At 48.7% G+C, this 19,768-nt stretch overlaps 2 protein-coding genes across 3 annotated transcripts in view; both read left to right on the top strand.

Moving 5' to 3' along the window:
- Positions 1-485: 485 nt before the first annotated feature.
- LOC110069902 (solute carrier family 22 member 6-A) lies at positions 486-16,818 on the top strand. Its single transcript, XM_072984030.2, has 10 exons — positions 486-3,381; positions 5,566-5,669; positions 7,049-7,203; positions 7,653-7,821; positions 8,545-8,668; positions 9,924-10,039; positions 11,640-11,854; positions 12,322-12,430; positions 14,228-14,431; positions 16,552-16,818. The coding sequence occupies exons 1-10, from the start codon at positions 2,986-2,988 to the stop codon at positions 16,718-16,720; spliced, it is 1,761 nt and encodes a 586-aa protein (XP_072840131.2). The 5' UTR covers positions 486-2,985; the 3' UTR covers positions 16,721-16,818.
- The window catches only part of LOC110069903 (solute carrier family 22 member 6-A), a 22,687-nt gene continuing 17,389 nt past the window's right edge, over positions 14,471-19,768 (top strand). The window contains exon 1 of one of the 2 annotated variants that reach the window (XM_072983997.2): positions 14,471-19,662. In XM_072983997.2, the coding sequence (XP_072840098.2) occupies positions 19,252-19,662 (411 nt within the window). In that variant the 5' untranslated portion in view covers positions 14,471-19,251. The remainder of the gene's footprint in view (positions 19,663-19,768) is intronic. The other variant, XM_020777476.3, reaches the window with a different exon arrangement.

The raw sequence follows: 19,768 nt of genomic DNA, 5'->3' as shown, positions 1-19,768 counted from the left end.
TCAACTTACTCCCTACAAATGACTCGAAGGCAACCCACAAACGATTAAAACTACGCAACAATCACAATTTTAATAAAACACAATATAAAACTGCTAAATAGCAACTAAACCTCTACCAGTTTTAAAAACCACCATTTGAAAATTTTAAAAAAATTTTTTTTAAAAAAACCTCTACCTTCAAATATATACAACATTCTTGAGAACCCCACTTATTGCTTAGAAGCCTGCCTAAAAAGGGAGATCTTCACCTGACCAAGGAAAGTCTACAGGGAGAGGGGCAGAGATACCCTATGAAAAGGAATCGGTAACCGGATCGGTGGTTTTGAAATTGCATGAAAGTCATGCAGTCGTCGCATGGTATTTGGAAGAGTTTCTGCGCCCTCTTAGGGAAACGTTTAATCTGTGTTGAAGCTGTGTTGTCTCTCCGTTGAGGGGGGGGGGTGACACTGGCTTTTAAAATCCTTGTATTTGAGGCTTTGTCCAACCTTACCCTCCTGTTGGCCACTGGCCCTTTTCCACTGAGCTGAGGTGAGGGAGAGGGAGAGGGAGGGTCTGCTGGCAAAGCCCCTTTAGAAAGCTTGGCTGCCTGTATCCCTTCAAGGATGCTCCAGCTATTCCTTGGGAGGCAGGGAGAAGCAGGAAAAGAGGTAGCCAGAGAAAGAGAAGGGGGGGGGGAAGCAGTGCATAGTTCCTTAAAATATTCAGGCTCTTTTCGGCTCCAAAGAACCACCAACCGAGGACGGACTGCGGATGTTTGTAAAGAGGCAAGGAGAAGATCTTTCGAGACTTGCTTCACCCCCAAACACTGTCAAATCTTAAGTCCTGTTTGTACCCACAGAATAAACCACGGAAATGACATGTGTGTGGCTTTGAGGTGCAAAGGTTTTGGTCCAAGCATGGATCCACATGAACTTAACATGGGATCTGCTCCCCAACCACTGTCCAATCTCTGGGCAGAGATGGTGCCGATGATGGAGAGCGATCTGGGGATGATCCTACGTCACAAACATGTGGATCCATAAGAATCTGGCCCTTTCCACCACCACCCTCCAATTACTTCCAAGACAGCTCCGCCTGGTTTCCCAAACAGCCCTGCTGGTTTTTCCTACATCCTCTCCGTCCGTTTTTAACTTTGTTCCATAAAAGGCTGCCTGGGGAGGAAACTGGGTTTGAATAAGGCGACGAAAGGAAGAGAGGAGAGAAAGACGAAGAGGAGGAGAAGAGAAATAAAGCACCCCCCTTCTGCTCCTAGGTGGTTCCCAGCTAGAAATTCAGGGTTTGTTAAAAAATAATTGTTCACGATCTTCTACACCTTGGTTCAACCGTCAATCTAAGTGGAGATTGCGGCCAAGAAATCAGAAGGTTGAGACGCAGGGCGAGAGCAAGGAAGGAAGTGGGAAAGATGATTATCAAGTGGAAGGATGTGTGTCGCTGGAGACGAAGGCCAAGGTCGTCCTCCTGAGATTCCTGGGTGTGAAAGATGAATAGTGAAGGAAACAGACAGGAAAAGAAAAGAGTAATTTGAAATAGGGTGCTGGAGGAGCGCTTTCTGGATACCCTGGACTGCCAGAAAGACAAAGAAGTGGATCCTAGGGAACGAGGACAGAACAAAGAGAGATGCATTTTAAAAAACGGCATAACAAAGAGGAACAAATTAGGTCCACAAGCTACTTTTAAGGACGTTGTAAGACTTTTTAAGGTGGGACGTGGTGGCGCTGTGGGTTAAACCGCAGAAGCCTCTGTGCTGCAGGGTCAGAAGACCAGCTGTCGTGAGATCGAATCCACGCCACGGAGGGAGCTCCCGTCACTTTTCCCAGCTCCCGCCAACCTAGCGGTTCGAAAGCATGTAAAAAATGCGAGTAGATATATAGGGACCACTTCAGTGGGAAGGTAACAGCGTTCCGTGTCTAGTCGCACTGGCCATGTGACCACGGAAACAGTCTACGGACAAACGCTGGCCCTACGGCTTGGAAACAGAGATGAGCACCGCGCCCTAGAGTCGGACATGACTGGACGAAATGTCAAGGGGAACCTTTACCTTTACCTAAGACTTTTTAGAAAGCTGTAGATGATAGTCAAATAATGAGCCCTCCAACAAGCGACAGAACTAGTTAATTTTTCAAACACTGTAACTGCTGACAACGAGGAAGCCCCTCTAAAATGCTAGTTGCAAGAAGCATGGTTTTAAAGGAAATTTCCAGGGTCTTGGAGTGGCCAGCTGGTGGGCGCAGGATGACATTTCTTTCCGGGTACCCCAAAGAGCGGTTGCTTTGAACTTGACACAACATTGTCCCTTTCACGACAGTCCTGGCATCCTTATTATTATTTTTATTTTATGTTGAGACATGCAAATGATCCAAAGAGGAGAAAAGTTTATGTTCCAGCTCCGATTCCGTTGCGTTCTGCCTCCTGCCACCCTCTCGCCCAAATTCCTTGGAAATAAATTCCCGGCGTGCCTCTCCCCCACCTTAATACCCCCCCTCCCCGACCTAAGAGACGTGAGTCTAATTAAACTGGCTAAGCTGTCTAATAAACTCAGCCAGGGCTTAACCAGCAGCGAAAACAGGCACCTTGCTGGCACACGGATTTTTTGCTTTGGAGTTTTCCTGCCCCTTTCGGTTCCTGCAGTTTTGCAGGGCCATAGACGGACAGCTCTCATCCTACTGATTTCTTTGGAGTTTGGTGAGAGACCTTTGGTGATCTTGGAGGTGGCTCAAAGTACACAGCGCGAGCGTGGATCCGTCTGTTTGCCCACCAGCAGGAGAAATGTGAAATAATCTCTTCCTTAAACGTTCCGTTTCTCAGACCCCTCGGACCGACCGAAGCCTCACGACGGTCAGCTGAAATGGCATCATCATTTTGACCGCTTCAACCAGGTGGGCCTCTTTCTCAAGATCTCCAACGCTTGGCCATCGTGAGCCCGGCCACCAGCCCTCTTGGGCGAGAGACCTACCATTTTGCGGGGCCCGATTCACATCCTCCATCATGACTTTTGCTCAGCTTTTGGAGCAAGTGGGTGGCATGGGGCGCTTCCAGATCCTCAACGTGCTCTTGTTATGCTTCCCGATGGTCTTCATGGCAGCCCACAACTTGTTACAGAACTTCACGGCGGCTGTCCCCGGCCACCGCTGCTGGGTGGCCCTGAACGACACGTGTGGCCGGAATGCCACGGACGGCGTAGACTGCCCTGCTCTCCTGAAGGCCTTCATCCCAGCCCACGGCCAGCGGACGGCACAGAAATGTCAACGTTTTGTCACCCCGCAGTGGCAACTGCTGGCGGGCAATTCCACAGGTCTGGAAGACGTGGAGGCAGAGACGGAAGCTTGCCTCGACGGCTGGGTCTACGAGAACCACACTTTTGCGTCCACTGTTGTCACAGAGGTAGGAGAGTTACACTGATCCTGAGCACCCCCTTTCCTGTCTGGGCAACCTCTGGCGGGGAGCAGGGCTGGGGATTCGAGTCGCGGGAATGGAATGGCTTTCAAGCCGGACGAGATGCCTGCTTTGCTCATTCGATTCTTGTTGACAACTTTGTGAAACAAACAAAAATCACACAAGAATTCACAGTCCCTGAAGCTCTGAGCTTCTCCATCCCTGCTTTAAAGCAACAATATTATGTATCGCATAAGTCAAATAATGGCTTTTAAATTTACCGACATTTAGTGCTATAATAGGATTGCTTAAATGTGCCGAGAGAATACCGCCACTGCTTTCATAGTTGCTTTGTAGAGGTTCCGTCCACCAGGCAGCATCCTTCCTACTTAAGAGCCACTATCCTTTTCGGGGAAGATCCTGAAGCCACTTAAAGCCTTCCTCCTTATCAGCTAATTGTTCTTTGCAACTCATAACCCAGTAACATCCACACCAATCCAAAGATTCATGTCTAACCTGACCATTTCCGAAAGCGGGCCTCGGCGTTTCCTAATCAATGAAAAGTGCAATTAATTTTTTTTTAAAAAAGATTGGAAGCACAATTAAAAGCAGATTATTAATATATTCATTGCGTTCTCAGAAGCAAAGGGAAAAAAATATTGGTACCTGGTATTGAAGGGGACAAAACTCTTACCTGCAGATCTGAGACCTTCGATTTCATCATCAAAATCACAAACGTACATCCTTCGGGTTGAACTCTGTTCTCCCTCCCGTTTGCAAGAGGGAGAGAATCCACGGATGTTGGTGGAGACTTGGGGTGTGATTAGATGGCCATTTAGGTCAATTTTTTGGACCCGCTTCCGGCTCAGAAGATCACAAACCAACTGTATCCCACACCTAGTCTGGACTCTTTTTGGTCCGGCGCGACAGCTGCTCTTGTTTGGGGAGCTAAACTGGAACAATTGAGACCAGACCATGCATGAATGGACGAATCATCTTAAGGGGTTGATTTAAAGACAGCATCCAGGAAATTCAGCCTTTCTGGTTTGATCAGTTGGCAATCTTATGTTGCTGTCTGGTTGCAGCATTAAACGAAGAGATGAGTTCCCACTTGAAGCCTAAACCACAGGTGACCTTAAGTACGCCGGCTTCATTTTAGGATTACAGTGGTGCCTCGCTAGACGATGATAATCCGTTCCACTGAAATCGCTGTTTAGCGAAATCATCGTCTAGCGAAAAGCATTTCCCCATCGGAATGCATTGAAACCTGTCTAATGCGTTCCAGTCGGGAAGAATCGTCGTTGTCTAGCGAAGATCGGCCGTAGGAAAGCCGCTTTGCGAACCGCCGATCAGCTGTTTAAATCACTGTCTTGCAAAGCTTAGGTCCCAAAAGCACCTGTTTTGCGAGCGCGGAGGGAGCTGTCAAAATCATCGTCTAGCGAAAATCTGGACAAACATTGTCCAGCGGAATTCCCCCATAGGAATCACTGTTTTGCGAATCACTATAACAATCGCAAAAAGTCAATGTCTAGCAAAAAAAAACCCTGTCATGCGGGGTAACTGTCTAGCGAGCCACCACTGTACTTTTCTAGTCATCTCCAGGAGGCAGTGGAAGACAGGAGGGCTCTGCTCCATGGGGTCACGAAGAGTTGGACACAACTTAACGACTAAACAACAACGAGAGTTCGATTCCCCACTGTGCTTCGTGGGAGAAGAACCAGCCTGGGTGACATTGGGCCAGCTGCCCAGTGATCCCAAGGCAGCCCCAGAAGAAGGGAAGGAGAAACCACTTCTGAATGACACTCTGCCTCGAAAACTCTTTTAAGTGTGGCCCTAAGTCGACATTGACTTGACGGCACACAATAATCATGAGGAGGAGAAACTGTCCTCAAACACCATCTTTGTACGGCAGGTTCGAAAACTGCAGCTGGAGACTTACCGGTATTTGCGTAAAATATGCATAATTTGCTGCACATCCTTGTAACTAATTAACGAGTCGTCCTGTTGTGCCCTGCCTTGCATGCTTTTAACGTGCCTAAGTGCACAACCACCACGTGTCCCGAGCAGCCCCCCAAATCACCCTCGGTGAACGACACAACAGACACACATTTGATTCCAGCCAACAATTGTAAATTGGTTGATCATGGTTGTGTTCTCTCTCTCTCTCTCTCTCTCTCTCTCTCAATCCCACAGTGGGACCTGGTGTGTGACTTTCGAACCTCACAACAGATGGCCCAGTCGATATACATGGCAGGCGTGTTGGCGGGCGCCGTGGTGTTTGGAGGCCTCTCGGACAAGTAAGAAGACACGTAGTTTTTTTCCATCTCTTGCGCTGGACTCTAGCATTCGAGAAGGCGGGTGGGGGAAAAAAATCTCATCGTTTTGCTTTCTGTCTCATTCCATCGCTTAAAAACATGTGCGTTTCCCCTCGCTGCCTCAGATAGGAAGGAATTTGTCAGGGGGGACGTTATTGTCTTCAAAACCCACCCGGGCCAAAATTCTTCACTGGGAGAGGACCTGCAGGCGATGCAGATGTTTGGCAGAGGTGGCTCTCGGGGGTGGGGCGGAAATGTAGGGACTCACCCTTTCATGCAGACATGCTGGGATATACAGAGATTCGAACCCAGGCTTTTAAGAGTTCTGGTGTCAAAAAAGCTTCGTCCAAATTGGTGAACTGCGGAGGACCAAATTAGGTGTCACAGAGTGTGGTGACATAGTGATTTCTCCTGCAGTAAAGGACGCGCTGGCTTGTCCCTTTTCCCCAGTGACCACACGATAGACAGGCAATCGAAAACGAACTCATCCCTGAAACATAACTACCGGCACCTTTTTGGGGTCCCTGTCGGGAGCTACTGTTTTTTTTTTTTCTGACGGTTTTTTTGTGGGGGAGTTTTCCCCACTTTGGTACTGGAAGGATTGCTCCAGTTTGGTTCTGGGACGTGTGAATAAACACAGGTGGCTTACACTGCCACGTTTCTTAAGCCACTTCAGGATCTAAGAAATTGAAAGCTTCCTCCCATCCCCCTGTAGAGGGGGAAACGGAGGAAGTTTTCTTCTTTGACACCCTTTGAATCTAGCGCTGAATTGGTGCTCAGCAAGCCAATTCAGCGCTATGCCACTTTAAAATTGGCTTGCTGAGCAACTAATGCAGCGCTATGCCACTTTTAAAATTTTTTTAATAAAATGAAAAATATCATACTAAAACTCAAAATAAGAACAATATTAAAAACACAAGTAAAACCAGCATAAAATATTCCCTTTTTAAAAATCCCCTCTGTCAACCCATCATTTAAAGAAAGTCTGCCTGAAGAGAAAGGTCTTTGTCTGCTTGTAGAAGGACAGTAATGTCTGGTCTCCAGTGGGAGGGAGTTCCAAAGTCTGGGAGCAGCCACAGAGAAAGCCCTCTCCTGTGTACCCACTAAACATACCTATGAGGGTGTCGGGACGGAGAGAAAGGCCTCTCCGGATGATTTCATCCTTGAACAGGCTCATATTGGGTCTTTTAGACATTCTTCTTAAGGTGTGGCTGGACCTGAATTATCCTGCTTTACATCATGCTTCCAGTTCCCTCGCGATGGAATTTCGCTCTCTCCCCTCTCCTCTCTTTTACACACACAGCCTTACACACTCACACATACATATTCCAGCTAACCTGCTTCTTTTTTCTTCCATTTAGGTTCGGCCGGAAACTCTTGCTCATCTGGTCATGCTTCCAGATGGCTGTTTCCGGATCCTGCGCGGCTTTTGCGCCCAGTTTTGCGGCTTACTGCATTTTCCGCTTCCTGTCCGGAATGGCGCTTTCGGGAATCGGACTGAATTGTGTCTCTCTGTGTAAGTTGGGGGATGCCTGGGGCACGTTACAGCCCTGTTGAATGTAATCTTCAGTCTCCTCTCCTTTTTGACTCTCTCGAGTTTTCTGTTAGGGTCTTTGCAACCTCACATACCGTCTATAGTTTGTGTGACTGGGAGACACCTTTCTGGGCTGTGGTGACGGTCCGTCTATCCCGCGGTAACCAGTCCTTTCTTTCTGTGTCTGAATTCAGAGAAACACTTCTCTGCCACGTGCAGTCCGTCGTTTGTTTGCTGTTGATCGGTTCGGAACCAGAAGTAATGAAACATTTCGATTCTTTCTCCTACCAATGTCTCAGTGCTTAATGAGAAAGGGGTGGACTCTCTGGGGAACTTGTGGCTATTCCCCTCTGTGAGTCTCGGGGCTTTTGCTGTGCAAGGAAAAGGAATGTAATCAGAAATTCAAAACGTGCAACGTTTTCTTCTTCCAGCAGTGGAGTGGACTCCGATGCGTTCCCGGGCCACTGTCAGCATGGTGACAGGCTATAGCTACAGCCTCGGGCAATTCATCCTCGCGGGCATAGCTTATGCCATCCGGGACTGGCGTTGGCTTCAGCTCGCCGTATCTTTCCCGTACTTCGCCTTCTTCCTGTATAGTTGGTAGGTGGGCCTTTGGCGCATGCGCTGCTCAAGCTGCAGGAAGCCAAATTTCAGCTGGATATCAGGGAAAACGTCTTAGCTGTTGGAGCAGTATGATAACGGAACTCATCATGACCTCAGGAGGTGGTGAGGGCTCCGACACGGAAGGCATTCTAGAGAAAATGGGACCACCCTCTGTCCGATCTGCTTGGATTGGGATTCCTGCCTTGAGCAGGGGGTTGGACTGGATGGCCTTAAGAGGCCCCTTCCAACTTCACCATTCTATGATTCTGTTTGAGAAACATATCCAGGGCCCCAAAAGGTGGCTAAGAAGACCAGATTTCTTGGAATCCAGCTGTGGAGGACACAACGGGTCCTTCTTGATCATCTCTCCTCCCCTGGGACTTTTTCGGGTGGCCTTTTTCCTCCCTCCAACAAGGCTCCTGCAGCTGCCTTGACAGGCCGCAGTTCAACAGAGAAAGCTCTGCGCAGCGCAACACCCGTGGAAAGCTTCACCTGTATCCTTCCGTTCTCTCGCAGCCATTAAAAGCAACAGAATCTGAGCAGGGACGAAGATAGAGGGAGATCTTAAATCATCAGGAGGCTGGGCAGTGAGTCTTGTGGGGGGTACAGGAAGGAGGGAGGGTAACCACGAGAGGGGGGCTTCTTCAAGACAGCAGAAGAGCCAACAAACTATTATTTGCCCGGCTTCTACTTAGCCCCCTTCCCTCCTCCTTTCCGCAGGTGGTTCGCAGAGTCGGCCCGGTGGTACGCCACGGCCGGCAAGCTCGACCGAGCCCTCGAGGAGCTGCAAAAAGTCGCACGGATCAACCGGCAAAAGGAACGAGGAGAGAAACTCAGCCTAGAGGTAACCCATCGGGGTGGCGCATTTCTCTATACAGTGGTGCCTCGCATAGCGAGCGCCATGTTTAACGACAAATCCGCATAGCGATGCGGATTTAGTGATCGCAAAAGTGATTCCATTGTGATGTTTTGAATGGGCAAAAATCGCATTGCGATGATCGGTAAGCGTTTCGCTTACCGATCTTCGCATTGCGATGTTTCCCCAACAGCTGATTGGCGGTTCCAAAATGGCCGCCGGATGAAGAAAATGGCCACCCACAGCGTTTTCGTGCCCTGCCCTCGCTTACTGAGGTGGCGAAAATGGTGGCCGTATGGGGAATCTTCACATAGCGGTGAGTTTTCCCCCATAGGAACGCATTAAACAGGATTTAATGCGTTCCTATGGGGTCCCCCCCCCGCATAGCGACGTTTCCGGATAGCGATGATTTATCTGGAACGGATTATCGTTGCTATGTGGGGCACCACTGTAAATAAATTCTATAAATGGCATGTTCTTTGGCTCTCTCAAGTGGCCAGTTCTGGTAAATGTACTCTGGAAATATGTATAAATGTATATTTCTGGGTGTTTTTACAGTGCATGCATACATGCATAAGGTTCAGGGGACTACAAGGAGACAGATAGAACTACCATACTGCATATATTTTTGCAGTATGGTAGTTCCCTCTGTGGGACGTGGTGCTGCTGCGGGTTAAACCGCAGAAGCCTCTGTGCTGCAAGGTCAGAAGACCAGCCATCGTAAGATCGAATCCACACAGTGGAGGGAGTGCCCGTCGCTTGTCCCAGCTCCTGCCAAACTAGCCGTTCGAAAAGCATGCAAATATGGACGCCAGGCCCTCCTGTCATCCACGGCCTCCCAGAGTTGGGTCAGATTCATGTTGGTCGCTTTGATGACCCTGTCCATCCATCTCGTCCTCTGTCGTCCCCTTCTCTCCTCTTGCCTTCACACTTTCCCAACATCAGGGTCTTTTCCAGGGAGTCTTCTCTTCTCATGAGATGGCCAAAGTATCGGAGCCTCAGCTTCAAGATCTGTCCTTCCAGTGAGCACTCAGGGTTGATTCCCTTTAGAACGGATCGGTTTGTTCTCCTTGCAATCCAGGGGACCCTCAAGAGCCTCCTCCATCACCACAACCGTCTACATGGATTCAAATACAGTCCTGTCATCTTCTTCTGATTGCTGACCAAGGATGGAGGGAAGGGTTTCACTTAGAAAATTTGGCAACTAAGGAAGAAGGAGCCTCTTATTTGTCTGCTCTTGCAGGTTTTGAAAGCCAGTTTACAGAAAGAGATGCCTTCTGCCGACTCTAGATCCTCCGTAGCTGACCTTGTGGGCACACCAATGCTGCGCCACATCACGGGCTGTCTTTGTTTCGTATGGTAAGTCGGGGTGGAATTCAGAGATTTTTTCAAATTTTGGGTTTGTTCGTTCAATGCAGGAGGGCCCCTAGATCTGGGGTGTGTGTGTTTCATTCCGAGCTCCCCTATCAACGCTGAAAAATACGGATTGTCGCAAGCGCTATTTTAATAGCGAACATTATACACAGCGTGGTCTCTGGCTCCCTCTAGTGGCCAGTTCTGATAAATTCACCTCTCTCTCTCTCTCTCTCTCTCTCTCTCTCTCTGTGTGTGTGTGTGTGTGTGTGTATGTTTTTCCCTAGGATTTTTCTTTTAAGATTTTCAATATTTTCATATTGTGAATAAGGGAATCAGTGGATACTGAACCCGTGGATATAGAGGTCCTATTGTATAGGGAGAGGCTCAGAGATGGCTAGCAGCCATTATAGCACAGACAGGCACAGACCGGGGCTACTAGAGGTAGTCTGGTAGCCCCCCAAGCCATTGTTCCACTAACCCAGGGCAGAAATTATCACCTGCTCATTGCAAAACAGAATGGTTTCCTATAGGCAAAAGCGCCATACAAGGGGGGAATTTTATCCCCTTATCTGTTCAGTCCCTCTGCTGTTTCGGCTGTTAACAGTTGTTTGCTGTTGATCTGTCGACAACTGTAAGTAATGGGATGTTTTTATTCTTTCTGCTCCTCATGTCTCAGAGTGAGTGATTGAAACTGTAAGCGCAAGTGGATGAGAGAGGAGTGAACTATCTGGGGAACTCGAAGCTATTCTCCTCTGTGAGCCTCTGTACTTCTACTGGACCATAAAAGAGAATTTCACTAGAAATAGAAAAATCTGCAACAATTCGCTCACGATCTTGAGGTTTAACAGGGATTCACATTCGAACTTCCCAAAAAGACTTAAATCGCGAGATTTTGTCACTGAATGTACCGAAACACGCCTTATGTCCTACGGATTCGGGTGAAAATGCCAAGAGGTGACTAATCAGGTGGACGAAGGAGAAAGAGCGCCCTTCAACAAAATCGGATAGTAAAAAGTAACTTCTATCAAGCTGTCACCATAATAGAGAGGATGACTCTTCTGAGCCTTGTAATTGTAACAGTAACTAATTACAGTGGTGCCTCGCTTAACGGGCTCCCCGTTTAACAACGAATCTGCATAGCGATGAAGATTTTGCGATCGCAAAAGTGATCGCATTGCAATGTTTTTAATGGGAAAAAATCGCTTTGCGACGATCGGTTTGCTGTTTTGCTTACCGATTATCGTATAGTGATGATTTTCCAACAGCTGATCGGCGGTTCCAAAATGGCCACCAGGTAAAAAAATGGCCGCCCGCTGTGTTTTCGCCCGGATTCCTCACTTACCGAGCAGCGAAAATGGCCACCATACGGAGGATTTTCACTTTAAGGTGAGTCTGAAGCCCATAGGAACGCATTAAATGGGTTTTAATGCATTCCTATGGGCTTTTTATTTTTGCATAGCGACGAAATCACTTTGCAGCGAGTTTTGCTTCACGGATTATCGTCGCTATGCGGGGCACCACTGTACTTTTTTGAAAAACCCCTTCTCAAAATTGATTGCATTTATTCTGAGCAGATGCTTATTTAATTCATACTCATCTCCAGGTTCTCCACCAGCTTCGCTTATTATGGGTTGGCGATGGACCTGCAAAACTTTGGGGTCAGCCTTTACCTCATTCAAGTGATCTTCGGAGCGGTCGACATCCCAGCAAAACTCATTGCCTTCTTGATCATTTCCTATTTGGGTCGCCGGCTCACCCAGGCCCTGAGCCTTATCCTGGCAGGACTGTCCATCGTTGGCAACATCTTCGTACCTCAAGGTGAGGGTTTATTTGGGGGGGGGGAATCGGAGAAGGGGAGGACACACCTTGGGAAAGTGGCCTAGACCCCCCTCCAAGTCTTAGCAGAGAAGTTCCTTTTTCAGTACAACACCCAGAAACACCCAGTCAGCTGATTTCACCCCTCCCCATCAGCAGTCCATCACAACTTCTGCTCTCAGTTGACAGACAGGTGAAGCTATGGAATGTTCACAAACATTCTGACATTGCCCTTTTTTTTTGAAAGGGAGATGGTTGGCCACTGAATATTGAAAACAGTGAAGCTTTGATTTGGAAAAGAAGGACCAATTTTTGTACCCCAAGGGGAGGGGGGGGAGAAATTTATCAAAGAGGCACACTGGAGCATCCAGTCGGATAAGAGGGGGAAGCCCCAGGTTGCTGCAGATTTTAATTGCAGGAGGCAAGAAGCGTTTGGAAGTCTGTTTGTGTACAGCTTGTCTTTTCTACAGATATGCAGGTCCTTCGGACTGTGTTTGCTGTCTTCGGGAAAGGATGTTTGGGCGCTTCCTTCAACTGTGTCTTCTTGTACACCGGAGAACTTTACCCGACTGTGATCAGGTAGCTCTCCGCCTTGATCTTACTCGAAGCCTTGTTCCGCTTGCCATTTCACCTTCTCAGTTGGATTCTGGGAAAATCAACAAGCCAACAAACAAACAGCCGAGCTAGAAGGGACCCTACAGATCATCCGGTCCATCCCCCTGTCAAGGAGGCCCATTGGGGGATTCGAACCTCTAGCCAGAGGCCTCCACCACTCAGACATCCAGCAGTTCAAAGTCCGCGGGAAGGGTTTTCATGAGCCATGCCTCAAAATAAAATAAATAAATAAATCTACTCCAGATTCAGCCCAGGACAAACGACTCAGTTTTGGCCCTGCCAGTCCCCAGGGGATGATGGTCAGCATCTCCGCCATTGGTCTTGCCACCTTCTAATGGCTCACCTACTATGCTAGGGTAAGGCCCTCCCCATCCTCAGCCCTGGGCAACTGCTAGGCAACTCATGCAAAAGCTAAGAAAGCAAGCTGTGTTCCACTTGTTTATACCATATTTTTCTGTCTTATACACGGAAGTAAGCTGGGGAGAGTAGAAAAACAAGTGGAGGGGAAAGCAGGGATCAAAGCGATCCTGCAGGGCTTTGATCCCTGCTTTCCCCTCTACTTGCTAAGTCCCATGGGGCTTAGCAAAAGGAGGGGGGAAAGGATCAAAGCAATCCCGTGGCTGTATAAGGGGGAAAGGGATCAAAAAGATCGTGCAGTTGCAGGATTGCGTTGATCCCTTTCCCCCTCCTTTTGCTAATCCCTGCGGGGCTTAGCATGAAGCGAGAGAGCAGGGATCAAAGTCATCCTGCAGCGCTTTGATCCCTTTCCCCCTACACTTGCTAAGCCCCACTTAGATTTCTTAATTTTGGGTTAGAAAAGTGGAGGGTGTCCTATGCATGGGAGCATCTTATACATGGAAAAATACGGCATCTCTTCTTTTTTAATGACATGAATCCAGAAATTGAAATAGAAGCAGAGGTTAACATTAATCAGCCGGTGTTTGCTTTGTTGCAGAGCTTTGAATTTGGGTTTATAAAATCCTCTAGCTGTGCAGAAGTTCAGGGATTCACAAACCAGAATAGCTTCAAGTCCCCCAGATTGGTCCACTACTTTACTTATTCAGCTGGCACTTACAGTCTCAACAACTCACTCTGAGACATTGGAGGTAGACATTAGCGGCAGAAAGCATAAAACGGTGTTCTTGACTTGGCGTTCGGAACAGATAAAACACAACGAACAATAGACTCTGCCTGCAGCCACAAGCTTTCGGCAGACTCAAGAGAGGGGAAAGCTGTAAATAGGGGGGCGGGTCTCTTTTTGAAATAGGGAGCAGAGAAGAAACGATTGGTTGGTGCTGTTAGTGATTGACAGTCACCCCATCCTTTCAGGCACACCTACTAAAGGCACACAAGGATACAAACATTGGGGGGCCCTCATTCAAAAGGTCACCCTGAATTGGAGGTGACTGGACAGAACATGATATCAACACCCTACACATTGTTGTATGCATATACCGTAGGACTCCCTTATCCGTGGGATCTATAACCGCGGATTCATTTATCCGTGGTCTGAAAATATTTAGAATATTTTTTAAAAATCCTAGAAATGTATGTTTCTCAAGATGAAGTTATCAGAACTGCCTATGAGATGTGTCATTACCAGAACAGAGCACTAGAGGGATCCAGAGACCATGCCATGTATAGTGTTCAAATTATCCGCATTTTTCGGTATCCGCGGGTTCGTATTGTTTTTTGGAACTGATTTTTTTTTTTGGACCCTGTTTTCCTTTTGATCAGCTTTTCCTGTCTGTTGCATCACAGGCAGACCGGGATGGGCTTTGGCAACACGATGGCACGGATCGGAGGCATTGTGGCTCCCTTGGTGAGGATGACTACCGAGTACTCCCCAGCCCTCCCGCTTCTCGTCTATGGGGCAGCCCCAATCGTTTCTGGCATTGCCGCTTGCTTCCTCCCAGAAACCTTAAATGTGCCACTTCCTGATACGATTGAAGACGTGGAAAAACAGTTAAGTGCAAGTAACTAGTTGGTCACTAGCTATTTCTAGCTCCTGTTTCTCCAAATGTTTCAAGGTTTAGACATAAGCCAATCCTTTTCTCGTTGAAATGCCAGGCATAAGCCAAGATTTCTCAGCTTCCGTTAAAACTTCTTCTTTGGACGAAATTTTGTAGGAGAAAAGGGTAGCAGAGGTTTGGGGGTTAGAAGAGAAATAAACATGTTTGGATTCACCAAAATTTCCAAAGCCCCTTGGCGGAAGGCGTGAATGCGACAATCTTATCTTCTTCCTGTGGCTTTAGCAATTCGGTACAAAAGTAAAGTCTGAAGCGGGCCAGGGTTATCTCTGCAAATTTGCAGGAGAAGAATAATTAACTAGCAGCCATCAAGAGACCTAGAGGTGGCGTTACTTTTACGCGGAACTACCTTTTCTTGAGTTCTTCGCTAAAGCCGTCTTGGAAATCTGACGTATTCTTTAGCAACAGGCAACGGGGTGGTGGTTTCCCATTGATCTTCATCTTGATTGCTTTCGCACGATATCCCGCGCAGGCTCATTAATCCACAGTATGAAAAGTTACATGCGAGTGCTGTGGTTCCCCAACCTTAGGTAACTCAGGCGCTCCTTTACTGCATCACTCAGAAACCCCTGGGTAGCACAGCTGTTGGTGGAGGCTTCTGGGAATTCCAGTCCACTGAACATCTGGATTACCTGCAGAAGCTTCTGGGCTGCAAGGTCAGAAGACCTGCTGTCGTAAGATCGAATCCACACGACGGAGTGAGCACCCGTCGCTTGTCCCAGCTCCTGCCAACCTAGCCGTTCGAAAGCATGCAAAATGAGAGTAGATAAATAGGGACCACCTCGGTGGGAAGGTCACGGCGTTCCGTGTCTAATCACGCTGGCCACGTGACCACGGAAACTGTCTTTGGACAAACGCTGGCTCTACGGCTTGGAGACGGGGATGAGCACCGCCCCCCTGGAGTCGGACACGGCTGGACAAATTGTCAAGGGGAACCTTTACCTTTACCTTAACCACCATTGGACCCTAGTTTGTTTCTTCTGCTCCTGAGAGGACAGGTCGGTTTTACATCAGATCCCAAGGTAAGGGCTTATCATACCTGAAGAAAGTCCGCTTCATAAGCCTGCTCTGAGTTCGGGTTTTTCTGTGGCTTACATGGAGACCCCAGAGGAATGTGTGCAGTGTTATGGGAAAGGTAGTTGATTTGGGTTCCGGATAGCCATGAAACTCCCTGGACCTGTTACAGTTATGTCTCAGGTTGACCTACCTCACAGGTTGTTGTGAGGACACGATGGGGTAAAGAAGACCTGGCTTGGAGAGAGAAGTTGGGTTTAATTGGGCTAATAAATAGTGAATAAACTACTATGAATAAATATTATAATAGCAGCTGCTGGAAAGGAGAGAAAAGAAAGGAAGAAAACTGGTAATTCTTCCCCAGCTTGGTGAGACATACAGTGGTGCCTCGCTTGACGAGGATAACTCGTTCCGTTCAAATCGCTGTTAAGCGAAATCCTCATCAAGTGAAACGAAAAAGTCCATTGAAATGCATTGAAAACCGGTTCAATGTGTTCCAATGGGCCAAATACCTCACCATAAAGCGAAGATCCTCCATAGGGCAGCCACTTTCTGGTGCCTGTATAGTGAGGAATCCATCCTAAAGCACTGCGGGAAGCCATTTTGCACAGCGGGCGGCCATTTTAGAGCCGCCGATCAGCTGTTTTAAAATCATCATCTAGCGACAAATCGGTTCCCAAAGCAGGGAACCGATCATCGTGAAACGAATTTTTCCTATTAGAACATCGTTTTGCGATCGCAAAAGCAATCACAAAAAAACTCATCGCCAAGCGGTCTCGTCGTTTAACGAGGTAATCGTTAAGCGAGGCACCACTGTACTCTGTTTTTAAACAAAACCGTAGTTCGTGGCCCCAATCCTCTTTCTCATTTCAGCTGGCCTTAAATAAGAAAGGGCATCACTTTTAGAGGAAAATTGCCTCAAGGTTAAATAAATAAATAAATTTCAGCCACGCTGGCCAACCTCGAATCTGTAGATGTAGAACAGCAGCCTGCGGACATTTTACGGAAAGCTCTGTGTGTGTTTTTTGTGTCCCCGTCTAGGAATCTGGAGCTCCTTGAAAAAAATAAAACCGGCCACAACCAAAGCTCCAGTCTGGATCAGGCCTCTTTGCACCTGAAAGAGCTCAAAGGAACGGCTGAGAATCACCGGGTGCAGGACGGCGCAGAAGGGAAAGACGCGGTGACCGGTGTGGTCTGTCGGTCATCGTAGTTGCTGAGCTTGAAGAGTTGCTGGTTTGCCAGCTGTGATCCCTTCTTAGGTGACCTTAATGGACCCGGAAAATAAACGCTTTTGTGTTTTCTGCCCTATTGAGGCTTTCCCCCCTTGCTGTTCTTGGAAGAAACGGCATCCATTTCAATCAGAGTTTACGGCATAACCTGGTTCGGAGAAGGGGACTAAGAAGGAGAGGGGATATGTTGTGGGGGGGCACGGCGTGGAGGGCACACGTCTAGGGGGGGACAGAGCATCACTGGGTGATCAGGGAAGGTGGAGAGGATCAAGAAAGGGGGTGGGACACAGAGAGAGAGAGAGAAATAGGGGACAGAGGTACCAAGGAAGGGCCTCCATCCATTGGTGGGGGCCCCCCACACCTCGTCTTGTCTCCCTAAGACATGATGGACCAAAGTGAACACGGAGTTCAGCAGAGAAAGAAAGGGTCCATGCCTTGAATGCACGACCCTGTTTTCATAGCTGGCAGATGGGCTTTGGAGTTCCCGGTGGAATCTAGAAAATGAAGCTGGGGGGGGAGAATTTCTTCTGTTAAAACGAAGAACAGAACTGAAACCGAAACCAGACGCTGCCGAGGGGCCTCCAAGCCTCCCCAGAAGGAGTTTCCAGGCCTCTTTCCACCACCAGGTAAGCCTCTAGGTGTTGTCGACTACATTGCCCATCATGCTCAACTCTCAGCCATTCTGGGTGGGCTCCTGGTTGGTGAAAACGGCTATGAGCTGTGCACCTTTCCAAAGAGTTCCAGAGACACAGATGTTGGAGGATTAAGTTTCATTTTAGAGTAAATGCCCATGCCCCGCTATGACGACATTTTGTTACAGAATTTTTGAATTTCTGGTTTAAAAATTGCATCGGCTGCTTAATCGTAGCAGAAGTACAGGGACTTACAGAGCAGAATTTTCTTCACGGCTCCCTAGGGTAAACCACCCCATTTGCGTCTCCTCAACGGGCACTTACAGTCTCAATAATTGACTCTGAGTCCTTGGTAAGAGAAAGAATAAAACATGTTTCATTGACTCACAGTTGAACAGATCAAACAGCGCACTGAACACACAATAACTGCTTACAACAACAGGGCCTCAACAGACACCTCCAGACGACACCCACCTACAGTCCTGTAGTTTAACGGCTGTAACTGCTCATAAACCAAAAGGGGGGGGGGAAGACCCAGGGACTTGAGTCTGATTTTTAAAAAGTCCGAACCGAAATCGACTCAAATTGCCCGTGTGACCACAGAGCCAGCATTCCTAGGCAGAAGCCAGCTTTCGATTCGTGCAGGTCTTCATCAGGCTGGGCAGACGGACAGGCAAGGCGTCTCTGCTTCAAGCATGTCTCAAAAATCCAGGGTGCGGCATCAAAAAATGGGTGCAGGTTTTCCCATTTTAGGTCCGGTGGTTCTAATCCTCTTAGACCCAAGGGTGGAGCGTTCTCCTTCTCCGTTATTTCTTCTGCACCGTAGGGTGGTGCCCAGCCTGACGAAGACCCGGAGGTGGGTCTGAAAGCTAGCACCGGCGCCGGACGATTTTTGAGTGGGGCGATAAAGGCATCATGCCTCCCCCCTCCCCCTCTTGCTGGTCAAACCGTAGGCTAGTAAAGAAGAAACTGGCCTTTTGAAACAATGCCAACCTATTCCTTCGAGCAGTAACTTTCCAAGCCCTGCAGAAAACAGGCCAAGAAAACTTCTGCAGGGCTCCACGGCTGGCACCAGATGATGAAAAACTCTGTTGCTTCCTGAATCTGATTCCTCCTCCCCCCCACCCCCCGAGTGTTCCTAACTGCCTGGTTTTTCGTGGTCTGCTTTTACACTTGGAGTTGTGAACGCATTAAAAGGAACAAAAAGCAAGGTCTGCCGTAGCCAAGAAAACTCAGCGAACTTCCCTTCTTTTCTTTCGCTCCCCCTTTCCCGACCCGTCTCATACTTGTTCCCCGGGGCACCCTGCCCCACATACGCTGAATGCCGGCTTTTTCTCCTTTTTTTCCCCTCCTTTCCTTGGAGCTAATCCTTCCAAGCCTCATTAGAACTTTGACCCAAGTGGAGTGATTAGGGCTTGCATAATCCCACCGACAAGAGATTCGGTCTCTCTCTTCCCGCCCCCCCCTTTCTGCCATCCAGCCCGTTGGGTTCCCCAAACGATGACAGCCGCGTGCAAATATTCATTAACAGACCTTGGGCTGCAGCAGCAGCATCTTGGGAGGTGGTGTGTGTGTGTGTGTGTGTGATGGTCTTGCGGGGTGACTTGAGTTCTCACAACAGGTTGCTATGACGGGTTGCTTTTCCTTCCTGCCAAGCCCGTAAGCAATACTTTCAGCGTCCGCCAAGATGGGGGCGACCGCAGCCTTCCCTTCAAAGATCCTGACCCTGAATTAGGGAGAGGAGATCTTTTTTTTTCCCAGGGAGGGTGGGAAAGGCCGAATATGGGCTGCGTGTGTTTCCGAAGGCCTGGCTGCAGAACTGTGAGATTCGTCCTTCTCAACATCCCCGGGGTGACAACCCAAGGGACCCCCCTCGAGCCATGACGTTTGCCGAACTTCTCGACCGGATCGGGGGCATGGGGCGCTTCCAGGTCCTTCACGTGGCCCTGCTGGTCACCCCCGTCCTCTTGACCGCCAGCCACAATTTGCTCCAGAACTTCTCGGCCGCCGTCCCCGACCACCACTGTCGGATCCGGTGGGCCGGCAACGCTTCCAAATGGCCGGCAAACCGGACTCAGAGGATGAGCCTCCAGGAAGACCTCCTGCAGGTTGCCATCCCCCAGGATGCCACCGGGAAGCCGGAGAAATGCCGGCGATTTGTCACGCCCCGCTGGCATCTCCTCGCCTCCAACGCCAGCCTCAACGGGACGCCAGAGCCGATGGAGACGGAGCCGTGCCACGACGGGTGGATCTATGACCAAAGTGTTTTTACAAACACCATCATCATGGAGGTGAGAGGGCAGAGAGGGGGGGTGAGACTAAACCAGGGAGAATGAAAAGCTGGCAGAAACAAACCGGGGGGGTCGTTTCGGTGTATTTGCAATGTATTTGCAAATT

This window comes from Pogona vitticeps, chromosome 15 (assembly GCF_051106095.1).
Source record: "Pogona vitticeps strain Pit_001003342236 chromosome 15, PviZW2.1, whole genome shotgun sequence".
Classification (NCBI taxonomy): domain Eukaryota; kingdom Metazoa; phylum Chordata; class Lepidosauria; order Squamata; family Agamidae; genus Pogona; species Pogona vitticeps.
The sequence above is the reverse complement of the archived record's forward strand: the minus strand, read 5'-3'. Positions and strand labels throughout refer to the sequence as shown.